General features: G+C 38.2%; 1 protein-coding gene across 21 annotated transcripts in view; it reads right to left on the reverse strand.

Annotated features, from left to right (window-relative positions):
* The window catches only part of Rims1 (regulating synaptic membrane exocytosis 1), a 480,632-nt gene that overhangs the window by 214,863 nt on the left and 240,372 nt on the right, over positions 1-25,397 (reverse strand). For all 21 annotated transcript variants that reach the window (XM_076557945.1, XM_076557944.1, XM_076557939.1 and 18 more), the window contains one exon: positions 1,153-1,490. In XM_076557945.1, coding sequence (XP_076414060.1) covers positions 1,153-1,490 — 338 coding nt within the window. The remainder of the gene's footprint in view (positions 1-1,152; positions 1,491-25,397) is intronic.

Raw genomic sequence — 25,397 nt, forward strand, 5'->3', positions numbered from 1 at the left:
CCATAGTGTGAGAAACAGGATATGTCCTCATCGCCTCTGCACCCTCTGGTTCCTGGCACCGAGTTTAATTATAGTGATCTTTGATGAGTGCTGGCTGAAATCACAGCCATATTCAGTTAGGGTGGCACCACAGGCCGTCCTGGGACCTTGTGCTCGCCCTTAATACTTGGCACCCCCCTGCAAAGTGTGTTATCGCTGCCCATTATGCCGGAATCAGGACTGTAATCCAGACGTGCTTTGCTTTGAAGTCATCGATCCTGTGTAAAATTCTGTTTGAAAATGAGGTCAGAACGCTGCCGCAGGTGGAGACTACTCCTTACCTGGTGGCATGAATCAGTGCTTCACAGGAACAGAAGCAATCAAGCCTAGTCAAGTTCCACCAGTCAGGGCTCACACACCAGGAGCCCCGTCCTCGACATCTATCTTTTCTAGTGGAGAGCATCAACTCAGATAAATGGATGGATGAGTGAAACATTTGATGTGCATTATCTAGTCCCATGATCCCTTGCTTCCATCAGTGGGTTTCCATTATGCCTAAGATAAAAATCTATTTAAGTCAACCCCTTCGCTTACTACCTTGCCAGTTACCTCTCCTCCGCCTTCCTTGACTACTTATACTATCGACAATGGTATCCTTTAGAAAGACCTCTTTACTTCAGGACACATGCCTACGCAGGTACCCACAGCATCATCCTTCACTTTGCTTGATACATTTCTCACTACCTTGACAGCGCAGCGTAAGAGAAATGTACTCAAAGGGCCATCTCTGATGTCCCACCATGCCTCTCAACTGGTCGGATTCTGTGTCATATGCTTTAAGAGCACACTTTTCCACCCAAGTGCCACATCTATAAATAGTGTTTTTAAGGGCCTTTCTCGGCTTAACATCAGAAGTTTGTAACTCAAGTGCTTGACATAACTTTCAGGGGCATCAGTGCAAGATATGAAAGACAAGCTTCTCAACACACGTCTCTTATGGAATGAGATAATTCTAGAGGCAGACAGAAATCTCAGGCCTGTTGCCACCTTGAATATGGGGCCTCAGGAGTCATCTTTCCACATACCCCTCCTAATAGAGGCTGGGGCCTTGGTAACAGGTGTGCTTTCCAGTAAGCCATCAACATTTGCTTACAGTTTTTTTTTGGTTATTACCTTTCCCTGGGGGGCTCACTTCTAGACCTTGATGCCTGCTTCTGTTCAGGTCCCAAGGCTTGCTGTGAAGGCTCAGCCCCTTTGCTCCTGTCCAGGGGTGCACCAGGGGACGCCGTGTCCTGGGAAGAGGCGGCTGCTGTGCTCAGGGGTGTCTGGGACCTCGATCGCTCTTGGAGTCTTGCTTTCTTTTCTCTGGGCACCTCAGATCCAGCACCTGTACCTGTGTCGCTCAGAGTCCCATCCTGACTGGGCTGCTGGGGGCCGCTTCCGAAGAACCACGCTCCAGATTTGGTTAAGATTTCTTGTTGCTTTCGACATAAATTGCATACCCACATAACCTGTGTGAAGAAGAGAAGGAGCAATGTAAACTTTTTCTTCACTATTTACAAATACTTTATTAAAATCCCTAATAATAATAATAATAATAATGTCTTCATCTTTCCATATACCCTTGAAAATTTCTTAGAAAATATTTTTTTTATATAATACACAGTCAAGTATATCAATGCCTGGCCTTAAAGAGTGCCTCTAAGCAACTAGAACAGAATTTTCTTCTCCCTTTAGTTTAATGATTCTGAGTTTCATTTTACCATGTCTGTCAAATTTCATATAACTGACTCTGATGTTTCATTAAAATGTCTGTTAGCATAAGTGCTCTAGGTGAGGCAGATAATTGATCAGAAATTATTGTAAAGAGCTCTAGAATCAATATTTCCGTGCATCAACTTCAGTATCTCCAAGGAATTTTATAGATATCTGTCTTCTGAAACACAATCTATTATTAAAGCCATTCATGAAAGCTATTAACATGGAAAAAAGTGCAGAACAAAAGAAAACAACAAGTTGTATATTTCTTTTGGTTTCTCAACAATGTGTTAACCTCAAGCTCACTTCATGGTATACATTGTATTCATGCACATATTTACTAAAGCAGTGCATCTGATGCTGGGTTTATTAATATATGACAACAAAGTGTAAGATTTCTTGAGAAAACAATCTTAGAACATTTAGTAATGTACATATTGATTGAAAGGACTCTGGCCAGTCCGAGCATGTCAAACATGGCTCTGGCAGGCCTTACCTTTCTCCCTTATTCCCTCTGACTTGTTAAAACAGATTACACTCCTAAAGCCAGCCACCAAAGTCTATTCCCTTATTTGGCCACTTCCTCCTCCTGAGGCTGACTATCAAAGTCAAGCTATCAAAGTATTGAAGTCCCACAGTCAAAAGCCCCCCTCGAATCACTTAATTAACATGTCCCATTAAAATTAAACACCCCATCCTAAGCAGGGTTTCTACTTTTACCTTTATAAACTGTCATTTTCCTATGGGAAATGCCCTCTGTCTCCTCTTTATCCAGAGGCAGTCCTCTGTCCCCCTCTGGGACAAATACTTCTTCCCTCTCTCTCTTGTTCCCTTTCCTTCTCCCTCATCTTCTATCTTCTGTCTTTGCTGCTTATTTCCCACCCTTTATCTCTCTGGGACAAACAAATATCCTTTGTGCTGAGAATTTGTTCTGGGGGTTGTGAGCTGATACCAGTTTCTTACATTCATAAATGATGAACTGTCACTTAAGATAAACATTTAATTTGCTACTCTTAATGACATTTAAAATTAATACAGACACAAGGACAAATCTAACAAAAACAATGAAGAATATGAGCAATAACTAGCACCAATGACAAGGATGGATGATGCATACCCAGGAACCTTCTTTCTGAATACATGTTATAAAACTGGGTGAATAATTCATTGCATAAGTGTATACCAAAATAGTTAGAATACATTGTAATCTCAATTTTAAAAAGCAAGTCAGGTGAGACTATGTATAGCATCCTGTATCCTCAGCTTTTTAAACCACACAACTAAAGTTGCTCAGAAGGCCTGATTCTATGAACATATCAAGAATAACATAATTAGGGATACACCCCAGAACCAGAACTCCCACGATAGTTTCTGGTCACCTTCTCCCTAGCTCTCAGGATGGGCGAGTGATGTGCCGACTCTTTTCTTGCCCCTTTAGCAAGACAAGACACCAATAAGATCTGAAATCATGTGGTTCACGAAGACTGACAGGAAAAGTTTCTCATTTAACATCAACTAAAGAAATACTAGGAAAGAGAATCTTAAACTTACGGAAGGCAATTCATCAGCAATTATTAAGAAAGGGCCATTTTCTACAAAATAAAACATCTCTAAGCTGTGTTTAGAGACAAATACACACTTCCTTTAAAAACACAGAAAACATCCTTTTTACAGTTATTGCAGAGTTTTGAAAATTCTCTTAAATAAAATGGCACAAAGGAAATTAGCAATGCTGACAGAAAGGATAATTTTCATTGGCTATCTGAATAATTTCTGCAAATGCTATTACAGTTTTCTTTACTCTTTGATTTAAGCATCAAAAACTGGTCAATAAAAGACAATTGACAGATTTTGGAAGTGCTCAGATGTTGAATATATGCTGAACAATAAATTTATTTAAATTAACTTTTATAATCCATTTATTTTAATTTCCAATGATGAATAGGTCATAATTGCTAGACAAGTTATATCCATACTTTAGATAATAGACCAGACCCAGAAAGATAAATATAGTATGTATTCACTTACAAGTGGATATTAGCTGTTAGGTAAATGATAATCAAGCTATGCAATTCACAGACCCAGAGAGGTTAGGTAAAGAGGAGGGCTCTGGGGGTGGGATGGGGTTGCGGGGACTGCATGGATCTCTCTGGGAAAGGGAAATAGAATAAATTCTGCTGACGGACTGTGGGAGTGGGTAGGGACTTGAGTCGGAAGGATCCGGTGTATGGGAGAGGGGTGGAGGGAGAGATTTTTGGGGAGAGCTAAAATTGTGAGCATTTGGAGGGTATGTGTGGAAACCTAGTGCAGTGGAAACTTCCTGGAATCTATAGGGTGACCCTAGTGAGGACTCCTAGTAATGGAAGTTATGGAGTTTGAACTGGCCATCTTGTGTAGCCAGGCAAGGCTTCCAGTGGTGGAACTTGGTTGCATTCATTGGCTTGTTTTCCCAAAGGGTCCCGTGGAGTTCCATAAAAAACCCAGACTGATGCTAGGCCAGAAAGTCATTCTCTGGAGACTGACAGCAGGCCCTTTTGCAAAGGACAACATCCTCACCACTCATTGAATGTAGAGAGGTCTAGCTGGAGCTGACATGGAGCCTTCACCCTTACCTTCTAGTCTTGGTACAAGAAGGTACTCTGTACGCTATGAAAAGATAAACCTGGACAAAAACCCAGCTACAAAATCCTCAAGCTACACTCTGTCTTGCCTGCAAGATGTGCTGGGGCAACAGTGTCACATAATTTGTGGGAGTGTCCAACCAATGTTTGCTTTAAACTTGAGGCCCTCACAAAGAGAGGGAGCCTATTCCCTACATTGCCAGAATGACCAAAAACCAGAGACTAGATAGCCCTAGGGTAGAAAAAAAACATGACTCATGACTGACAGAGAGAGAGAGAGAGAGAGAGAGAGAGAGAGAGAGAGAGAGAGAGAGAAGGAGGGAAGGAAGGGAGGGAGGGAGGGAATGAGGAAGGAAGGAAGGAAGAAAGATGAAATGATTCCTAATGATATGCTGCTATACTCATAGATCAGTGCCTTATCCAGTCATCATCAGAGAGGCTTCCTCCTGCAGCAGATGGGAGCAGGTGTAGAGACCCACAGCCTGACACATTATGCAGAGAGAGTCTAAAGTGGAGGTCTCCATCCTCTCCATAGGGTCCCTCCCCTCAGAGATCAGGAAACCACACAGAAGAAAGAGAGGAGAGATTATAGGAGTCAGAGGGCCTGAATGGAGGACACCAAGAGAACATGGACCACTGAATCAACTCAGCAAGGCGTACACGGGCTCAGAGAGACTGAGGCAGCAAGCGTGGGGCCTGCATGGATCTGTGTATGTGCTGCTAGCTTGGTGTTTTTGTGGGAACTCTTCACAGTGAGAGTGGGTGGGTCTCTGACTCTTTTGCTTGCTCCTGGGATTCGCTTCCCCCTATTGGGTTGCCTTGCCCATCCTCAATATGAGGGCTTTTGCTTGGTCTTCTTGTATTTGTGCTGTTTGGCTGTCGTCTCTTGGAGGCCTACTGTTTTGAAGAGGAAATGGAGGGAGAGTGGATCTGTGGGAGCAGGGAAGTTGGTGGGGGGAGCTGGGAGGAGGGGATGGAGGGGAAATTGTGGTCAGGATGCTATGTCTCAAAGAAGAATCTATTTTCAATAAAAATAAAAAATATTGCTTAAATGTTAGTGTCTTTGATGTTTCACTTGTCTATTTTTAACATTTGGGAAAATATTCCTTATTCAAAATTTCTCCAATGTCTTATTTCCTTCTGTATCATAATAATCAAAACAATTGTTTCAGAATTATCCATGTGGGATGAGACTGTCCCACACAGTAATGTGAAACAAAATTAACTATAAAAATATAATAACATACTTAATTTTAGTATAATAGTAGCTCTCAATATCTATTTTTTGTTATATAAACTATTCATATAATATTTGCTAGTATAAAAAGAAATTACTGGTATGTATTAGGTACATAGAAATATATGAGATTAAAATGGAAAAAAATCATATATTTCATGCTAAATATGAGAGCCATGTACAGAGTGATCCAGATAATAAGGCACCACACAATTATGTGCATTTAAGATTTTCATTTTAACTTACAATTAATTAAATTTGCTGGAGTTATAAATAATTAAAAACTTGTGTGCAGAAACATCTGCACCATATTTCTTCTCATAAGACTTACCTATGAAAAACCAAAATTTTACACACACACACACAAACACCCCCCCACACACACACACTCCTTCTAGAGATTGTATCATGAAGGATCATATCCTGATCCAGTGTCTTGGGATGTATTCCAAGCAAATGTAAAATAAAAGAATGCCCAAGTTCTATAGCTAACTTAACAATTCTCAGATGTTTAGCAATCAAGTACTGTGGTGGTATTGTGTTCACCAAAATATTGTGTACCCTAATAAATTTATCTGAGGTCAGAGAACAGACAGCCACTAGATACAAAGGCTAGAAAATGGTGGCACTCACACCTTTAATCCTAGCATTCCAGAGATAGAAATCCCTCTGGATCTCTGTGAGTTCAAGGCCACATTGGAAACAGCCAAGCATGGTGACTCGTGCCTTTAATCCCAGAAAGCAAGCCTTTAATCCCAGAGAGTGGTAGTAGAAAGCAGAAAGATATATAAGGTGTGAGGATGAGAAACTAGAAGCATTTGGCTGGTTAAGCATTTGGCTGGTTAAGCATTCAGGCTTTTGAGCAGTAATTCAGCTGAGACCCATTCCGGATGAGGACACAGAGGCTTCCAACCTGAGGAAACAGGACCAGCTGAGGAATTGGCAAGGTGAGATAGCTGTGGCTTGTTCTGTCTCTCTGATCTTCCAGTGTTCACCCCAATACCTGGCTCGGGTTTGATTTTATTAATAAGAACTTTTAAGATTCATGCTACAAAGTACAAAGTAGAATGAGAGATTTTTGTGATGTGACATGACTTCTGAAACTCCATGACATTCATCAGAAAAATGGAAAATAAAACCTGCAGAAATTATATACTGATCTTTTGTTCTAACAGAATCTGAAAATGTGTGTTTCACACCTAATCAGTAGGGAAAACAATAGATCAGACTAAAACTAAGATGAAATTTCCCTAAATAACACAAATTCCAACACTTCTTACTGTGTAGATAAGGAATCTCACAGGTAAAACTACATGCTCAGTAGAAATATAAATATGCTCAGATGTAGGAAACCTTTACAGTTGCCATACCATGAAGTGTTTTCCGATTATGGGAACTATTCCTAAGGAATGTTCCTAATAGAATACCTTACATAGGGTACCAGTTGTAAAACAAAGAAGGAATTCCACTTCAGTCTAGCTAATGAAACAAGTTTAATTGAGGTTACTTGCAGGAGGTAGGTGAAGGCTTACTTACAGGAATATGTGCAATTTTTTGGGCAACTACAACACTGAAGAAAATGTCTCCCAGTAACTCTTAACTACTTAAAAATCCATGTAGATTGGGCTGGGTCTTGTAAATCCACTCCTACCATACACAAAATGTCTTTGGGAAGGACAGGACCTCTGGATACACTCCTCTTTTCCATGACCAAAGGGCACAACCTCATGCAGGTCTCCTTCAGAAAATCACAGCTGCTGACAGTTCAAGAAGGCAAAGGCCATATCATCCCCAGAGGATTGATTGCACAACATTCTTACATATATCCATAATGGTACTATTCCACAATGAAGTCTGGACATATTATATTAACAGAAATATTTTGCTTATAAAAATCTATTTTAATTTTTGATTTTATTAAAAATGTGCTTATAAACTGTTTAAAAATGTGTATTTTTACAAATAATTTTTATGATTTACTTTAGTGCTTAGGAATATCACTCCAGTACTTTGAAAATATGAACAGAAGTTACTGAATTTTCTTCATATTGCTGAACTCTTCAAATTCTCCTTCTTTCTGTGAAGGATTCAGTCAAGCAGAAATTGGTGACAAATTATCAAGCCAACACTTCACTATGTTGAAAAATAAATGAGATAGTAGGAAATAGTGAGTGATGGAATATTAATAGATGCAAATGAGTGATTTCTTTTTCATTTTTGGTGCTCTGGGAATGGGGGTGTATTTTCCAAATCTGTTGCTATTGTATTGTTCTATTTTCATAGGTTGATTTTCTCCCTTTGGAAATATTTACACATTAATGTGAATGAATTAATGATTAAAATATGATTTAGAATTTTTCTTTTTTAATGAAAAGAACACTTTCAATATCACTTACTCACTGAGAGTATTTTTGTTTAATTTTGCATGCAATTTAAAATACTTGCAGTTCTAATGTAATTTTATATACTATTTGCATTAATAATGCAGAAGTATGTTCATGTGATGCTAAATGATTCTATAATATTTAATATCATTAAATAGAAAGAAGGCACAGCATCTGATTTACCCTTAAACTCCTTATTTTTTTTTTACATGAAGCAGAATTCTACAGTGAAAGCCTATTGATCAAATCCTTTTTATACTTAAGACTAGTTTTTAAGGGCACAGTGGAAGAAACCAATTACTTAGTTAAACTTAAGGCATGTTAAATGTTCTCCTGCTCAAAACACTACGCAGTGATAGTTTTATTTTAAAATTTTGCAAATTTATTTCCCAAAAGGGGTATTCAGAATTTCTGACTTCATGCTCACTTCCTAGAATGCTGCAAATGTTCCTAGTTTAAAACAACACAGTGAGATTCCATTTGAAGAATAGTAAATAAAGTTACAGAGCCATGAACTCCATAAGAAGAAACTTCAAAGAAGGTGGTAAGAAATGTGTAGGAGTTGCTTAGTGTATGGAAAAAGGTAGTAACATGAAAGGGCTTTTACCAAGAATAGAGCTTGAGGCTAGAGAGATGGCTCAGGAGTTAAAACCATTGATTGCTCTTCCAAAGGATGGGGTTTGTTCCTTGGTGCCACAGAGCACCTCACAATCACCTTAACTCCAGGTTCAGGGGATCCATTACCCTCTTCTGGCCTCCAAGGGCACTGTATACACATGGTGTACAGACACACAAAAAGGCAAAATGCTTACACACATAAAATGAAAATAATTCTTTAAAAGGTGGAGTCAGTTTTGAAACACAGAGATCTCTAGGTTATAAAGGGCAGCTGCTAAGGACAGACCAAGGTGAGAAGTAAATTCAAAGTAGAATAATGCCTAATCTGTTATCCTCTGACTTTAACTTTTGTGCCTTAACTCATATTGTACTGACAGACTCACCATTAGTTCCTTTCACCACATAGATGGCTGTTTAGTTCTTTTTCTTCGGTCAGTCAGTATTCATTCATGTTTGTAAAGAATTGCACTTTTTTTTATGATGCTCATTGGCTCCACATAACTGATAACTACTTGTTATGGTTATTTTAATTGTTATGTACTATAATTCTTTTAAAGTCATGCAGGAAGGACACAGAGACAGTTTGTCCCATAGTGGTATAAACATGTATGTTCACCTACTATTTGATCATAGTAATGATGCTAATTATATTACATTAAAAAGATTCAGAGTCTATATCATTTTAACTTGGTTTTAAACAGACCATTTATTGCTATATAATGTCTGAAAATGTCTTGTGTTTTTCTGCTCATGGTTCTGTAAACATCTAAAATTTACATTTTCTTGAATCTATGTAGATCATAAAACTTAAGAGACAATAACACAATTATGAAAAACAGTGAATGAAGCAAGACAAGAAGTAGATGCCAGGACCTGATTACCTTGCCCAACCTCCTCACTGAACTTTCTAGGACAGACTGTAAAGCTCTGTGTTTCAGCTTCCTCACTTGTAACACAGGGATAACAACAATAAAAGTGAATTCACAAGACTGATGTGATGTTGCAGTGGGTAAAGGTGCTGACTGCCAAGTCTGATGACCTGAGTTAGATCCCTGAAACCCAAAAAGCAGAAAGACTTTGGCAAGCTGTTCACTCACATCTACAACCACACTATTGCCATGTGCCCACTACAACACACAAAGTTAAGTAAATAAATAAATGTAATTTTTATTTTAAATGTCTCTGAGATGAGAGAAAACATACACCTGATTTAGTAAATACTCTATGATGTTTACATTATTTAAAATGTGTACACCTGCCACAGACATATCTTAACAATTTTTGCAATATGAAATGCTCCATGCTCTACTCCTTTATGATTTTGACAAATGATTTGAGGTGTCAGTTATATGTTAGGCATTATTAGAGGCACTGGAAATAGAGTAGTGGCCATGGGGGTGGGCAGGGGACACTTTTTGGGAACTTATGTCCCATTAAAAGAAGACAGAGAGAACCAAAACATAATTTATGAAGTGTCCAACAGGGGAATATGGGGGCACAAGTGAATGGAGAAAGGGCATTCCATAAGGTGGGGGCTTAAGTTTAAAACGGACTAATCAGAGAACGCTGATCAGTAAGATTAAGCGATGTGTATGATGGGGAAGGCAGCTCAAGCTACGAACACAGCCACGAAACTGATCTGGGGGAAGCTTTTGCACAGTGGGAAGCAGAGCTGAAACAGGTTAAAGTGACAGGTCAGATGGTACAAAACAGTTTCGAACGGAAGCAATCTTTGTGCAACAGACCTTTGCTGTCATGAAGCAAGTGATGAGGAGCCATTTGAGGACTTAGGGTGCAGCAGTGGTCTGGGGACTCAGGGTGCAGCAGTGGTCTGAGGACTTAGGGTGCAGTGGTGGTCTGAGGACTTAGGGTGCAGTGGTGGTCTGAGGACTTAGGGTGCAGCAGTGGTCTGAGGACTTAGGGGGCAGCAGTGGTCTGGGGACTTAGGGGGCAGCAGTGGTCTGAGGACTCAGGGTGCAGCAGTGGTCTGAGGACTCAGGGTGCAGCAGTGGTCTGGGGACTCAGGGTGCAGCAGTGGTCTGGGGACTTAGGGGGCAGCAGTGGTCTGGGGACTCAGGGTGCAGCAGTGGTCTGGGGACTCAGGGTGCAGCAGTGGTCGGAGGACTCAGGGTGCAGCAGTGGTCTGGGGACTCAGGGTGCAGCAGTGGTCGGAGGACTCAGGGTGCAGCAGTGGTCTGGGGACTCAGGGTGCAGCAGTGGTCTGGGGACTCAGGGTGCAGCAGTGGTCGGAGGACTCAGGGTGCAGCAGTGGTCTGGGGACTCAGGGTGCAGCAGTGGTCGGAGGACTCAGGGTGCAGCAGTGGTCTGAGGACTTAGAGTGCAGCAGTGGTCTGATACACCCCAGGTTGCTGTGGTGAAGATCAAACGAAGGGAATCCGATGTCAGGTTGTTTAAACCGACTTTGACACTGCTATTTTTGGCTTGTCTTTGCCCCAATGTGGTTTCCAGCCTTTGGAGTTATCTTTTTTGGTATCATTTTGTTGAAGGCACACCACTTTTCACAGACAGCCCAAAGCTGAACTCTTTTCCAGATGGACTTTGTACTTTCACAGCGTTTAAACATAGACTGATGTTTATCTCCTACGTTCTGTCTTACAACACAAGGTATCCACACGCTCATCAAAATTAATTGAATCTGCTACTCACTGAGAGCATCCCTCTGCTCAATCAGAGCTTCTCTCCATCATTTTCATCATGATGACTTCTAAAGCAAATTATTTTGGAGCATTTATAAAACAAATAAATATTTGATTAATAAATAATAACCATGCCTACTATGTAAGCATAATATCTGCATTATAGAGCATACAGAATAGAAATTTAATAAGCTAAACTATAATTAAGCTTTTAATTATATTTGCTACTCAAACAGATTACCTTTCAGTATAAGCCAATGTCTTAAAATCATTACCTCCAGCTTAGTCACCATTTCAAATACCTAAGTACATTCCCTCTCATTTGTAACATGTGGCCATTTGAAAGACAGAAACCTTAGACTCCAAAAGTACAATATAGTCATGATTATGCTTTCCACAAAAATGGATTCTTGTCCTGCATTATATGTCCCATTCACACACTAATCAAAGGCATTAATATGAGATTTACCCTAGCTTAATTTGTCTTTAACTGTTATTCATCAAGCTTTCTTAATTGTGACTCCGGAATACCATGACTCTCCCACATATCTACTGCCTCGTATCTCTACTGACAAAGCAGAAACCGCCATTTTTCTCCACCAAGATTTCCAACGCCAATATCTTAACTGAGCTTTCTGCCTTTCATTTTTCATTCAATAAATCCTGTGACCTTTTGCAAATCTTACAAACCTTAAAATTGACACCCTGCCCCCTGCAGCGGTACTGTGGATTAACCGAAGGCCTCATGTATGCTGCACAATACTGCTGCTCTAATAAGCTACAGCCCCAGCCTTTAACCGTGCTTCCTCTCTTCCACAGAGACTTAAACTCTTTGACACATAGTAGCTCTTGCCAACTCTTCTAATCTAATACGTTTCCTACATGAACATGCACATCATACCACATGCATGTGTATTTTAGTTTTCTGAACATCCTGCCAGGTATATAATACTTTGTCAATCTATAATACTCTTGTTTTCAGCTCATTTCCAAAATGATTATATGCAGTTTACAATTATTTCATAATTTATATCTGATGCAATACTTCATATATACATTGACGTTATAAAACTTTAATATGGAGATTGGCTGCCCACAGATTTTCTCCATCATCTCTGTTCCCACAGACCCAATCCTCCAGTCTCATCCCTTGCACTTCAAAAGAACACCACCTGCAGCCTTCCTTCCCTCCTCCCCACAGCTCTTGTGGATCCCACAGACCATCTCTTCCTAACCTCCCTTCACCCACTTTGGCCCAGACCCCTACTCCAGCAGGCATGCCCTGCAAACCGAAGGGCCACTCTCCCCATGGAAAAAATAGGCTGAGGGGGTGCCACACTTCTCCTACTTATCCTAAGATCCAATCCCCCACCCAAGTCTCATCCTCAACTCTGTAACAGGAAACCTTCTGTGTTCTTCCTTTCTTCTCTGACCCCATCGCCAATGGATCACAAAGATCTTCTCATCCAATCCTCCTCCTCATCCAAACCTCCTTCTCCCAATTCATCCCAATATCCCAGCCTCCAAAACCAGCAGACATTCCCTGTGAACATGCCAGTTGCGCAGGCCAGGAAAACAGGCAACACACAGGCATCACACTCCCCAGAACTCCAAAGGGGAGACAGAAACCAAAAAGCAAAATACCCACCCAACAAAGACATATCCAGAAACCAGTACTCAAAACTTCAATCATCCCAAAACCAGATGCTTAGACACCAGCATAAAAACACAATCAATAACAGTCAAGGCAATATGTCTCCACTAGAGCCCAGCAGGCCCTGAATATTCCAATATAGCTGAAGCACAAGAAAAAGACCTTAAAACAGCTTTTATGAATATGATAGAGTTCCTTAAAGAAGAAATGAATAAATCTCTTAAAGAAATCCAGGAAAAAACAAACAATGTAAGGAAATAAATAAAATGGTTCAATACCTGAAATTGGAAATAGAATCAATAAAGAAAACTCAAACTGTAGGAATTCTGGAAACAGAAAAATTTAGGAATTTGAACAGGAGCTACAGAGGCAAGCTTGACCAACAGGATATTAAAAATGGGAAAGCATTTCAGGCTTTGAAGATATGACAGAAGAAATGAATACATCGGTCAAAGAAAATGTCGAAACTAAAAAATTCTCACACAAAACATTCATGAAATTTGGAACACTATGAAAAGACAAAAACTAAGAATAATAGAAATAGAGGAAGTAGAAGAAACTTAGCTCAAAGGCCCAAAAATGTTTTCAACAAAATCATAGAAGAAAATTTTCTTAATCTAATGAAGGAGATGCTTGTAAGTATACCCAGTATCTGCATGCTTCTTAAGCATACAGAGCACCAAATAGATAGAACCAGAAAAGAAAGTTCTCTAGCCACATAATAATCATAACACATACAGAACAAAGAAAGAACATTAAAAGCTGCAATGGAAAAGACAAAGTAACATATAAGGCAGACCTATTAGAATTATACCTGACTTCTCAGTGGAAACTTTAAAACCAAAAGGCCCAGAACAGATGTCCTGCAGACTCTAAGAGATGACAGATGCCAGCACAGACTACTATACTCAACAAAACTTTCAAAACCATACATGGAAAAAACAAGCTATTCCATGATAAAGTCAAATTTAAACAATATCTATCTACAAATCCAGCCCTAAGGAAGGTGCTAGAAAGAAAATTCCAACCTAAGGAAATTAACTATACACTTGAAAACACAAGAAGGAAATAATCTCACATCAGTAAAATCAAAAGAAAATAAGTACAAACACACACACACACACACACACACTTACACACTCATACACACCACCACCAACAACAACAACAATGAGAAAATAACAAGAATCAATAATCTTTGGTCATTGATGTTGCTCGATATCAATGGTCTTAATTCCCCAATAAAACAGACACAGACTCTCAGAACAGATATGAAAACACGACCTGTCCTTGTACTGCATCCAAGAAATACACCTCGACATCAAGGACATTACCCCAGGGTAAATGGTTAGAAGCAGGTATTCTAACCACATGAAAATAAGATGCAAGCTGGTATAGCCATCTTAATATCTAATAAAAATTGACTTCATACCAAAACTAATCAAAAGAAATAGAGAAGGACTCTACGTATTCATCAAAGGAAAAAATCCACCAAGACGACATTCTTAATATCTATACCTCAAACACAAGGGCACCCAAGTTTGTAAAAAAAAAAAAAACAAAAAAAAACAGGAATAAACATATTGATCCTCACACACTGAGAGTGGGAGACTTTAATACCCAACTCTCACCAATGGACAGGTCATCCAGACAAAAACTAAACAAAGAAATACTGGACCTAATAGTGTTGTAAACCAAATGAACCTAAGAAATATCTACAGAATATTTCACCCAAACACAAAATAATATACCTTCTTCTCAGCAAAAGAATGGAACTTTCTCCAAAATTGACCACATGCTCAGACACAAAAGAAGTCTCAACAGATACAAGAAAACCAAGATAATTCCCTGCATCCTATCAGAACACCATGGATTAAACCTGGATACTAACAACAGGAACAACAGAAAGCTTGCAAAGATATGGAAACTGAACAATTCTCTACTGAATGAAAAACATGGGTCAAGACATAAAGAAAGAAATTAAAGACTTTCTAGAATTCAATGAAAATGAATACATAGAATTCCCAAACTTATAGGACACAGTGAAAGCAGTGTTAGGAGGAAAGTTCGTAACACTAAGTACCTACAGAAAGAAATTGGAGCAATCTCATATTACCAACTTAACAGTACACTTGAAAGTTCTAGAACAAAAAGAAGAAAGCACAAGAAAGAGGAGTAGAGGCAGGAAATAATCAAACTGAGGGCTGATATCAATAAAATAAAAACAAAGAGAACAATACAAAGAATAAATGAAACCAAGAGTTGGTCTTTGAGAGAATCAACAGGATAGACAAACCCTTATCCAAACTAACTAAAAGATAGAGAGATAATATCCAAATTAACAAAATCTGAAATGAAAATGAAGACATAATAAGCGACAATGAGGAAATCCAGAGCATCTTAAGGACATACCAAAAAAAATGTTCAACAAAATTGGAAAATCTAAAAGAAATGGATAATTTTCTCAGTAGGTACCACTAACCAAAACTAAATAAAGGTCAAATGAACAATTTAAATTTAAAGAGATTTAAATAGTGAAATAGAATCAGTAATTAAAATTCTTCTAAACCACCCCCCAAAAAGCCCAAGGCCGAATGGTATCAGAACACCATTCTACCAGACTTTGAAAGAAGAATTAATACCAATACTCTTCAAATTATTCCACAAAATAAAAACAGTAGGAACACTGCCAAATTAATTTTATGATGCCACATTTACTCTGATAATCAAACCACATAAAGAATCAACAAATTAAGAGAATTACAGAATAATTTCCCTTATGAACAAGGATGCAAAAAATACTCAGTAAAATACTTGCCAACCAAATCCAAGAACTGATCAAAAAGAACAACTACCAAAATCAAGTAGGCTTCATCTCAGAGATGCAGGGATAGTTCAACATAAGAAAACTAGTCAGTGTAATCCACCACATAAACAAACTGAAAGAAAAAAAAACTGCTGGAGGTTTCACCATCCCTGATTTAAAGTGGGACTACAGAGCTATAGTAATAAAAACCACATGGTATTGGCATAAAAACAGTTATGTTAATCTACACAATCTAAGTGGAAGAACCAGACATAAATCCACACAACTATGGACACCTGTTTTTTATAACAAAGTCAGATATGCACACTGGAATAAAAGGTAGCATCTTCAACAAATGATGCTGGGCTAACTGGATGTCAGGTCAGCATGTAGAAGAATGCAAATAGATCTATATTTAACACCCAGCACAAAATTCAAGTCCAAGTGGATCAAAGAACTTAAGATCAAACCAGATACACCGAACCTGAAAGAAGAGAAAGTGGGGAATGGCCTTGAATGCACTGGCACAGGAGACTCTGAACAGAACACTGATAGTTCAGGCACTAAGATTAACAATCAGGCCAGGTGGCGGTGGCATGAGCCTTTAATCCCAGCACTTGGAAGGCAGAGGCAGGCAGATCTCTGTGAGTTCAAGGCCAGCCTGGGCTACAGAGTGAGTTCCAGAAATAGGTGCAAAGCTACACAGAGAAACCTTGTCTCGAAAGCAAACAAACAAACAAACAAACAAAACATCAACAATCCATAAATGGGACTTCATGAAACCAAAAAGCTTCTAAGGACACCATCATTTGGACAAAGCAGCAGCCTACAGAATGGGAAAAGATTTTTATGAACTCCACATCTGATAGAGTACTAATATCCATAATATATAAAGAACTCGAGACTAGATATAAAAATAGCAAACAAATAATCTAATTAAAAAATAAGTAACAGGTTTAAATACAGTATTCTCAAGAGAAGAATCTACATTAAGATTCTTACATCTGTCAGTATGGCTAAGATCAATAACACAAGTGACAGCTCATATTAGTGAGGATGTGGAGAAAGAGGAACATGCCTTGGTTGCTGGTGGGAGTGCAAACTTGTGCAGCTACTATGGAAATCAATATAGTGGTTCCTCCAAAAGTTGGGAATCCATCTACCTCAAGACCCAGCCATACTACTCTTGGACATATAACCAAGAAGTGTTCCATCCTACTACAAGATACTTGCTCAATCATGTTCATTTTGGCTTTATTCATAATACCCAGAAACTGGAAACAACCTAGATTTCCCTCAACAGAAGAATGGAAAAAGAAAATGTGGTACATTACACAATAGAGGATTTCTCAGCTGTTAAAAACAATGACATCATGAAATTTAAAGAAAAATGGATGGAAATAGAAAAAGATCACCCTGAGTGAGGTAACCAAGACCCAGAAAGACAAATATGGTATGTACTCACTCACAAGTGGATATTAGCCTTAAGTAAATGATAACCAAGCTATAATCCATAAACCTAGATAGGTTACGTGAAAGGAGGGTTCTAGGGGGGACTCATTGATCTCCCTGGGAGGGGGAAATAGAATTGACTTTGCAGACAGACTGGGTGTGGGTAGGGATGGAAGTGGGTGATTGGGCAGGGGAGTAGATGGTTTAGAGATAGTGCTGGGAAATACAGCTGGAATTGGTGAGTATTAAGAGCGTAGCATGGAAACCTAATGCAGAGGGAACTTCCTGGAATCTATGAAGGTGATCCTAATTAGGACCCTCTGTTACCGTCTTTTTCTCTGAAGACTGACAGTGGTGCCCCATTGCAGATGGCAACATCCACACAACTCATTGAATGTGGAGATGTCTAGTTGGTGCCTCCTTGGAGTCTTCACCCTACTTTCCAGTCTCTTTAGTGCGGGAAGGTACTCTGAAGGCTCCCAAAAGAGAAATATAGACACCAACCCAGCCACAAAAGCTGTGTCGTATAAACTGTCCTGCCTGCAAAACGCTAAGGCAATGAAGACACAGAACTTGTGGGAGTAGACACCAATGTCTAATCTGACTTAAGGTCCAGTCCACTAAAAGGAACCCATCCCCAACACTGCTTTGATAATCAAGAATCTGAGACTTGATAGTCCCAAAGACCTAGGTAGGGTAAAACCAAACACTACAAGCCTGAAAATAAATAAATAAGAAAGAAGAAAGAAAGAAACAAAGAAAGAAAATCAATAAAATGATTACTAATGATATTCTGCTATACTCATACATAAGTGCCTTGTCTAGTCATCATTGGAGAGGCTTCCTCTGGCTGCCATGGAAACACGTGCAGAGACCAACAGCAAGACATTACATGGGAGAAAGTCTAAAGTGGAGGTCTCAAACAAAGCTCTCCCCTCTGAGCTCAGGGAATCCCTCAAGCAAAATATTTTATAAGGTTTATAAAAAGATATATAAACCCTTATTTTGATTTATTCAAGATGATATTTTCTAAACCATTTAATGAAACATTATACTTGACATATTAATTGTTAAAGCTAATTTTTCATGTTTCTAACTCTCTCTTAGCAGCACTCTAAACTCAGAAGTGAGTACATATGTACTCCCTGGAGCACATGACCTAATGTAGTACTATGCATGTACAGAGCAAATGAAGCAGATGAACAATGAGTAGTTTTTATTCAGGATCCTTATCCAAGTCAGATGGAATACTCACCAGTATAAGACATTGGTTACTCATTCAAAATGATTACAGAATAGTAACTAACACACACACACACACACACACACACACACACACACACACACACACACAGACTTACTTTTGAAATTAAGCAATCCAAATGCATTTTAATGGATCAAGGTCAGAAACTTTTCTAGAGTAATTATGTATGTTTTGATGTGAATCAAAATAAATACAGCATGCTGAAAGTGTTGCCATATACCTGAAGCACTTAGAGAGAAAAGTACAGATTTAAGATCCCATTCAGGAGTGGAAGAGTTTGCATTGCCTATTTTTTGAACAGAATATTCATGTCATATTCATTTCTTTTATTTTTACATATTTTTATGAAATATTGTAAAAGAAATAATTACAAACACCAGTGATGTTATTCCCTTATAAAACTTTCAAAGTAAATAAAGGAAGGAAAAAAAAAGATGAGAATGAAAATTGACAATTATAAATCAACATAGCCAAAGGAAAAAAATCAAGGAAACTAGAATTATCTCTTTGCAGAGATTACTAAAAATGATGAAAATCTTTCTTGGAAGATCATGGGGATAAAAAGAGATAGAATTCTCGAGAAGGTGACAGTGGTACAAAACTAAAACTCATTAAAATCATAAAACAGGAAAATTAAATTTTACCAACAAATTCAAGAGTCTATATGAAACAAATTTCAAGAATTAAAATCTCTAGTACTGACACAAGAAGAAGGAAAGTAACTTAATGGTCCTGATGATTCAGAAATTGAGCCCATACTTAAAGGCTTACCTTATCATAAAAATTCCAGAACCAGATTATTTTTCACAGGAAATTTTCATAAAGCATATTTAAGAATCAAACGAAATTGATAGTACACGTTTTTTGGGATTACATAAAAAATGGAGGAATTTTTTTCCACTTCTGAACTCTTTTTTTATTTGGTCTACTTAATTCTGGGACTAAAATCATATATTAAAAAACTGTGTACAAAATTAAATTAAGAGGCAATATCATATCCAAGCAGGCTCTTTTAAAGTAAACAAATTGATCCAGCATTATACAACTACATAAAATCACAAGCCGGGCGTTGGTGGCGCACGCCTTTAATCCCAGCACTCGGGAGGCAGAGGCAGGCGGATCTCTGTGAGTTCGAGGCCAGCCTGGGCTACCAAGTGAGCTCCAGGAAAGGCGCAAAGCTACACAGAGAAACTCTGTCTCGAAAAAAAAAAAAAATTAAAAAAAAAAAAAAAATCATTATTCCACCACAACAGAGTGAGATTGATCATTGAGTATGATATTATACATTAAAATATATTCAGACATGTAAATATTTAAGAAACATGTATGAAAAACTATTGGACAAAATCCAACACATTTTAGTGATAAAATACTCCAGAAAATAGAAAAAACACATTCCAAACATTTCTAAAATATAACATAAGATATTTTCAGTAACTGCTTCTAACAGAGCATTTAATGATGAAAGGCCCAGAGCCTGATATCCAAGATTCAGAACATTGAAAAAATGTACTGTCTCAACATCACTATGCACCTTTTTAGTTGATACAGTAATAGACAAATAGAGAAACTATAGGAGCCTGGTGGGTTGGTCACCCTTCAGTGAAGTCTACACCTGCAAGAGTAAATGGGAAGCACAAACTGTACTTCATGAATTTTTAATACTTTAATTAAAAGAGAAGACAAAGTTGGGTTGGTAGGGAACTAGGGATGGATCTGGGAGAGCCAGAGAAAGTGGTGAATATTATCAAAATATATTGTACAAATATACTAATAAAAATGAGGAAAAATGATAAACTGAAGCTTAAAGTTTTAAAGACTAAAAACTTGGAAAGAAAAGTAAGGAGTTTCTGTCCTATATAAAAGAAATTCTCTAAGAGAGGAAAGGGGGATTCTATGAGCAAAGGGCATCAAGATCATGATGGGGAAACCTATAGAGACAACTGAACCAAGCTAGTGGGAACTCTTTTTAAGCGCCCCCTGGCAGTAGGCTCAGGATCTATCCCTAGTGCATGACCTGGCTTCTTAGAGCCCACAACCTATTGTAGGACACCTTGCACATCCTTGATACAGGGGGAGGGGCTTGGACCTGCCTCAACTGAATGTACCAGGCTTTGTTGACTCCCCATGGGAGGCCTTACCTTTTCAGAGGAGGGAATAGGGGGTGGGTTAGGAGGGTGAGGCTACAGGGGAGTGGGAGGAGGAAAGAGAGGGGGAATCTGTGGTTGGTATGCAAAATGATAAGAAATTTCTTAATAAGGAAAAAAAGGAGGTAATCTAAAGAATTTATGAAACACTACTGCAACTAATAAATGATTTAATTTATAAGCAAGAGGCTAACTCAATATAAAATATCAATTTTATTTCCATTCACTAACAAAGTGTTTGAAGGACTAATTTGTTAAACTTAGATATGCTTAAGGAATTTAAGAATAATTATAAGATTTCAGTATAACTATAAAATATTGCTGAGAAAAGTGCATAAAGGCTGCTATGGAGAAACTGTGTCATTCCAAAACCCCAATTATAATCCATACTGGGCCCAGTAGCTTAGTTTAAATGCAGTTATAGGGAACAAGCTCTAATAAAATATAAATAATGTTGAGGCTCTCTCACACACACATTTACATCTACATATATATGTATATTCATCTTCAAGCAGAAAATAGTAAGGCCCTGTGAGAATAGCGGAAAAGTGGTCTACTACAAGGCAGGAAGAGATCTTTCACTATAGACCAACCCTGCTGGAACCTAGAAATTGGCTTTCTAATCTTGAAAACTATAAATATAGATATATAAACATATACTGTAAAAGTTACACAGACTGTGGTATTTTTACACTACAGGTACATAAACATAAACACCAAAGTAAAGGCGGATATACTATCATAAATAATTACATAATCTAAGTATTATTAAGATACAAGGTCCATTAAACAGAAAGGAAATCATGCCTGGTACTAGAGATCTAGCCACCCACCTGGAACTAGCAAGGTTATGGATCTTAGAGGAGAACCAGCTACCACCACTTCACCAGACCAGCATAACTTCTAACTGCATTCTAAATACTTATCCATATGCCAACAGATAAATTTAGCTCTCAACTCTCATAAAAGAAGCTTGTCTTCACAGCAGACAGAGGCCATAACAGAAAACCACAATTTATCCAAGCACTGAAAACCACCAAGCATGGGCTGCCTAACCACAGCAGCAAAATGGGTATGAGGACTGTAAGAGCCAGTGAAACAGGAATTCTCGTGTGGGATGAGAAATGACAAGGAGACTATGCCCCTGATGCCTCCATCTAAACAAGACCTGAAACGTGACAATACTGACAGACATGCTAACATGGGGACGTCTAAAAGGACCACCTGATCCTTTGACAAAGAGGTGCAGGCAGCTAAAGACCTTGGAAAGAAGGAGAATCAGTCTTCCCCAGGAATGAGTTCCCCCCTAACTGGTTACTAATATCAAGCAGCCATCCCTGAAATCATATCAAGGCAGACAACACTTAAGTAAGTAGACTCAACGGGCTGTAATTTTACATTCACAGAAACATACACACACACACACACACACACTTGCTGTGTGTATAATAATAATCATAGAAACTGTAAATGTGAGAGGGAGTTGGGGAGAGGAGTTGGAGGGGAGGATAAGGGCTAAAAGTTTGGGGGAAGAAAAGGAAAAGACAAAATGATGCAATTTTAGTATTTTAACTAACTTTTTAAAAGATTAAATAGGGCAATGAAAATAGGATTCCAGAAGCCAGAAAAAAATGTAAATATTTCTGTGCTTGTAGTCCTTGATAGTTATGGTAATAATTTCATCCTATGGCTCCATTGTGTGGGTGTCTTCATTACCTTATGTTCCTATGGCCTTTCCTTCTTATTCCTCTAGACAGGTGTTTCTCAATCTGTGGGTTGCAACCCCTTTGGGGGTTCAAAGGACCATTTCACAGGGGTTGCCTATCAGATATCCTGCATACCAGATATTTACATTACAAATTCATAACAGTAGAAAAATTACAGTTAAAAAGAAGCAATGAAAATAACTTTATGGTTGGGGGTCACCACAGCATGAGGAGTGTATCTAACAGCCACAGCATGAGGAAGGTTGAGAACTACGGCTCTAGACCTAGGTGTGTTCCTGCCTTCTTAGCACTTAAACCCTGACTGTACTGCAGGAATCTGCACCTATCCTTACTGCTATTTTCTCTGATGAGAAAAATGTCATAACATCGTATTATCAACAACTTTCATGAAAAATATAATACATCATATGTAACTCACTATGCATGAAGAGGCAGAGATAGTGAGAGAAACATGGAGAGAGAAGAGAGAGGGAGAGAGAGGAGGAAAGGGGGAAGGGAAGAAAGAATGGAGGGAAGGAGAGATGGAGGGAGAGAGAGTATGCACCAGAATATCTAGAAGATCTTGGAGTTTCCTTATAAGACACACTTCAATCTGTGGTCCCATAGATCAGTAAGTTAGGCAGCAAGTCAGAGAGCTTTGCTGGAGGGAAATACTAGAACCAGAAATTTAATAAACTGAAATAAATAAGGATGCAGGAAATTGGCATACATTGAAATTACACAAAGTTGATGATAGTCTAAGTCAACTCAATTTTGGATGAAGTATGGAGATAAAGTCATGAATTGCAAAACAGAGATAATCTTAAGAAACAGACAGTAAATGGTCAAAAAGTTTAAGGTGTGTGTGTGTTTCTGGAATCCTTGAAGACACAACAGAACTCGAAGCCCTAATCTCCAATATGATTTATTTGAAGTTGGGGCTCTTAGAGGCCAGTGGGTGTAGAGGAGGCCATGAGAGTGAAGCTCCCACAGTGCAATTAGACAGAATCCAGATAAAATCTCTCTCTCCCTCTGCTCTCCTTCCATTACCCCACACCACCATACTGAAAAGCCAGAATGCCTGCTCTATGCCAACACTAAATTGTTTCTCACACTGATGTTGGACTATTGTCATGAAAGCCATCCAGTCTACAATGTTTTGTTACTACAGCTTAAACTAAGACACCAATAAAAGGAATTACATTACCAATTTAAGAATTGTTGCAAGCTCTAAAATCCAAACACAAACAAATAAACAAAAGAAAAGAACAAATAAAATACCTTGACACTTCCTAGCAAAACACAACTGAGGACAAACTTGAAAATAGCCAGAGGAAAAAAGTTAGATCTTTTCCAAAGGGACATGGGAATGAGGGCAACAGACGACTTCACAAAGGCCAGCTGAGAAGAGAGCCGAGTTATACTTGGGTGATAAAGGAAAATGAACATCAAATGAAACTGCATGAAAGTGAAAAATACCCTTTAAAAACAAAGTTATTTTGATTCAACCAAGAGTGAATGACAGAAGCAGAAGCATAGAAAAGGAAATACTAAAGGGCATTTTTAGAAGAAAGAAAAGGACCAAATAGATACAGACATAAAAGAATTTTTTACTTACAGATTCTTCTTACAGTAAGAATCGGTAAGTCTAAATGAATATTAATGATAAATAGAAATAAAGTATTTATCATAAAGAATAAATCATAGTACAACAAAGGTTAGAGAATATAAATTAATGTGCCATAGTGTTCTTCTATCTTCCAGGAAGTAGTAAATATATTCATACATTAAACATTAATCAACTAAGAATTTATGAGTAACAAAAGAATGTATTATTGACATATTAATGGAGACATAAGATGATAAATGCAATAATTTCCAAAGAAAATAATAAAAATGACCAAAATATCAAGTACAATAGTCAATTTAAACACAAACAGTGCCACATACACGAGATGCAAGCAAATGAAGTGTCCAATTTCAGAAAAATCACACTGGGATTTTAAGAATTAATTTGTACCTGATATGGAAAAAAATCCAGAAAATGTGCATATTTATGGGGGTATCATATTGCTATTTTCTTAAATGCTTGTATTGTATATATTTAAAAATTGATAAAGCCTAACCATCTCTTATTTCTTCATGGTCAAGCAAAACTGCTTTCCTCTAACTTTGTGAATATTCAATAACTTGTCATCTATGCTTTAATTCCAGTAGAAGAACACACCAGAACTTGCTCTTGTCTAACTGTAATTTGGTACCCACCAACCAACCCTTCTCCAGGCTTCTTCTCTCTGGTTCCATGCAGCCTCTAGTTACCATCACCTCATTCTAAATTTCCGAGATGGGATTTTAAGACTCCACATATTACTGAGATGATACCATATTTATCTTTCTGTGTCTGTCTTATATCACTTAACATAATGACTTCTAGCTTCAATCAAGTTCTTAGAAATGACAGGATGTCACAATTATTTTTTTTTTTGGATGAACCATGTTTCTTACACTACACATTGCTTCCAACAGTTCATCCAGGGTGAACACTTAGGTTATTCCCATTCCAGCACACTTGGAAGGGAAGCTGCAGTGAACATGGCAGTGCAGATGTCTTCAACAAAAATATATTCCCAGTACCAGAACTGCTGAATAGTGTTCTTTACCACAGTTACGCTAATTTGCATTTCTGCTTGTAATCCAAAAGGATTCCCCTTCTCTACATCCTTCTCAGCACATTCTAATATTTACACTTTCTGATAAAAATATTTTGACTAAGGCGAGATAATATATCTCATTGTGGTTTTGTTGTTTTTCTATGTAATTCTCTCCCATTTGTAGCTCTTCATTTGAGTAAAGTCAAGTAAGTATATTGGCGTAGTCACTACTTTTTTTATTGCTAGGACAAAATACCCAACACAAGCAACTTAAGGTAGAAAGGGTTTTATTTTTGGCTTACAGTTCCAGAGTTCAGTTCATCATTGTATAGTCTTAATGCAGGCAGGGCCTTGTCCATCATTGGGCACCCATAGTAAAAAAAAAAAGCAGAGAATGGTGATCACTGATACTCAGCTAGCTTTCTTCTTTTTATTCATTCTGGGACTACACCCACATTTAGGA

This window comes from Peromyscus maniculatus, chromosome 21 (assembly GCF_049852395.1).
Source record: "Peromyscus maniculatus bairdii isolate BWxNUB_F1_BW_parent chromosome 21, HU_Pman_BW_mat_3.1, whole genome shotgun sequence".
Classification (NCBI taxonomy): Eukaryota; Metazoa; Chordata; class Mammalia; order Rodentia; family Cricetidae; genus Peromyscus; species Peromyscus maniculatus.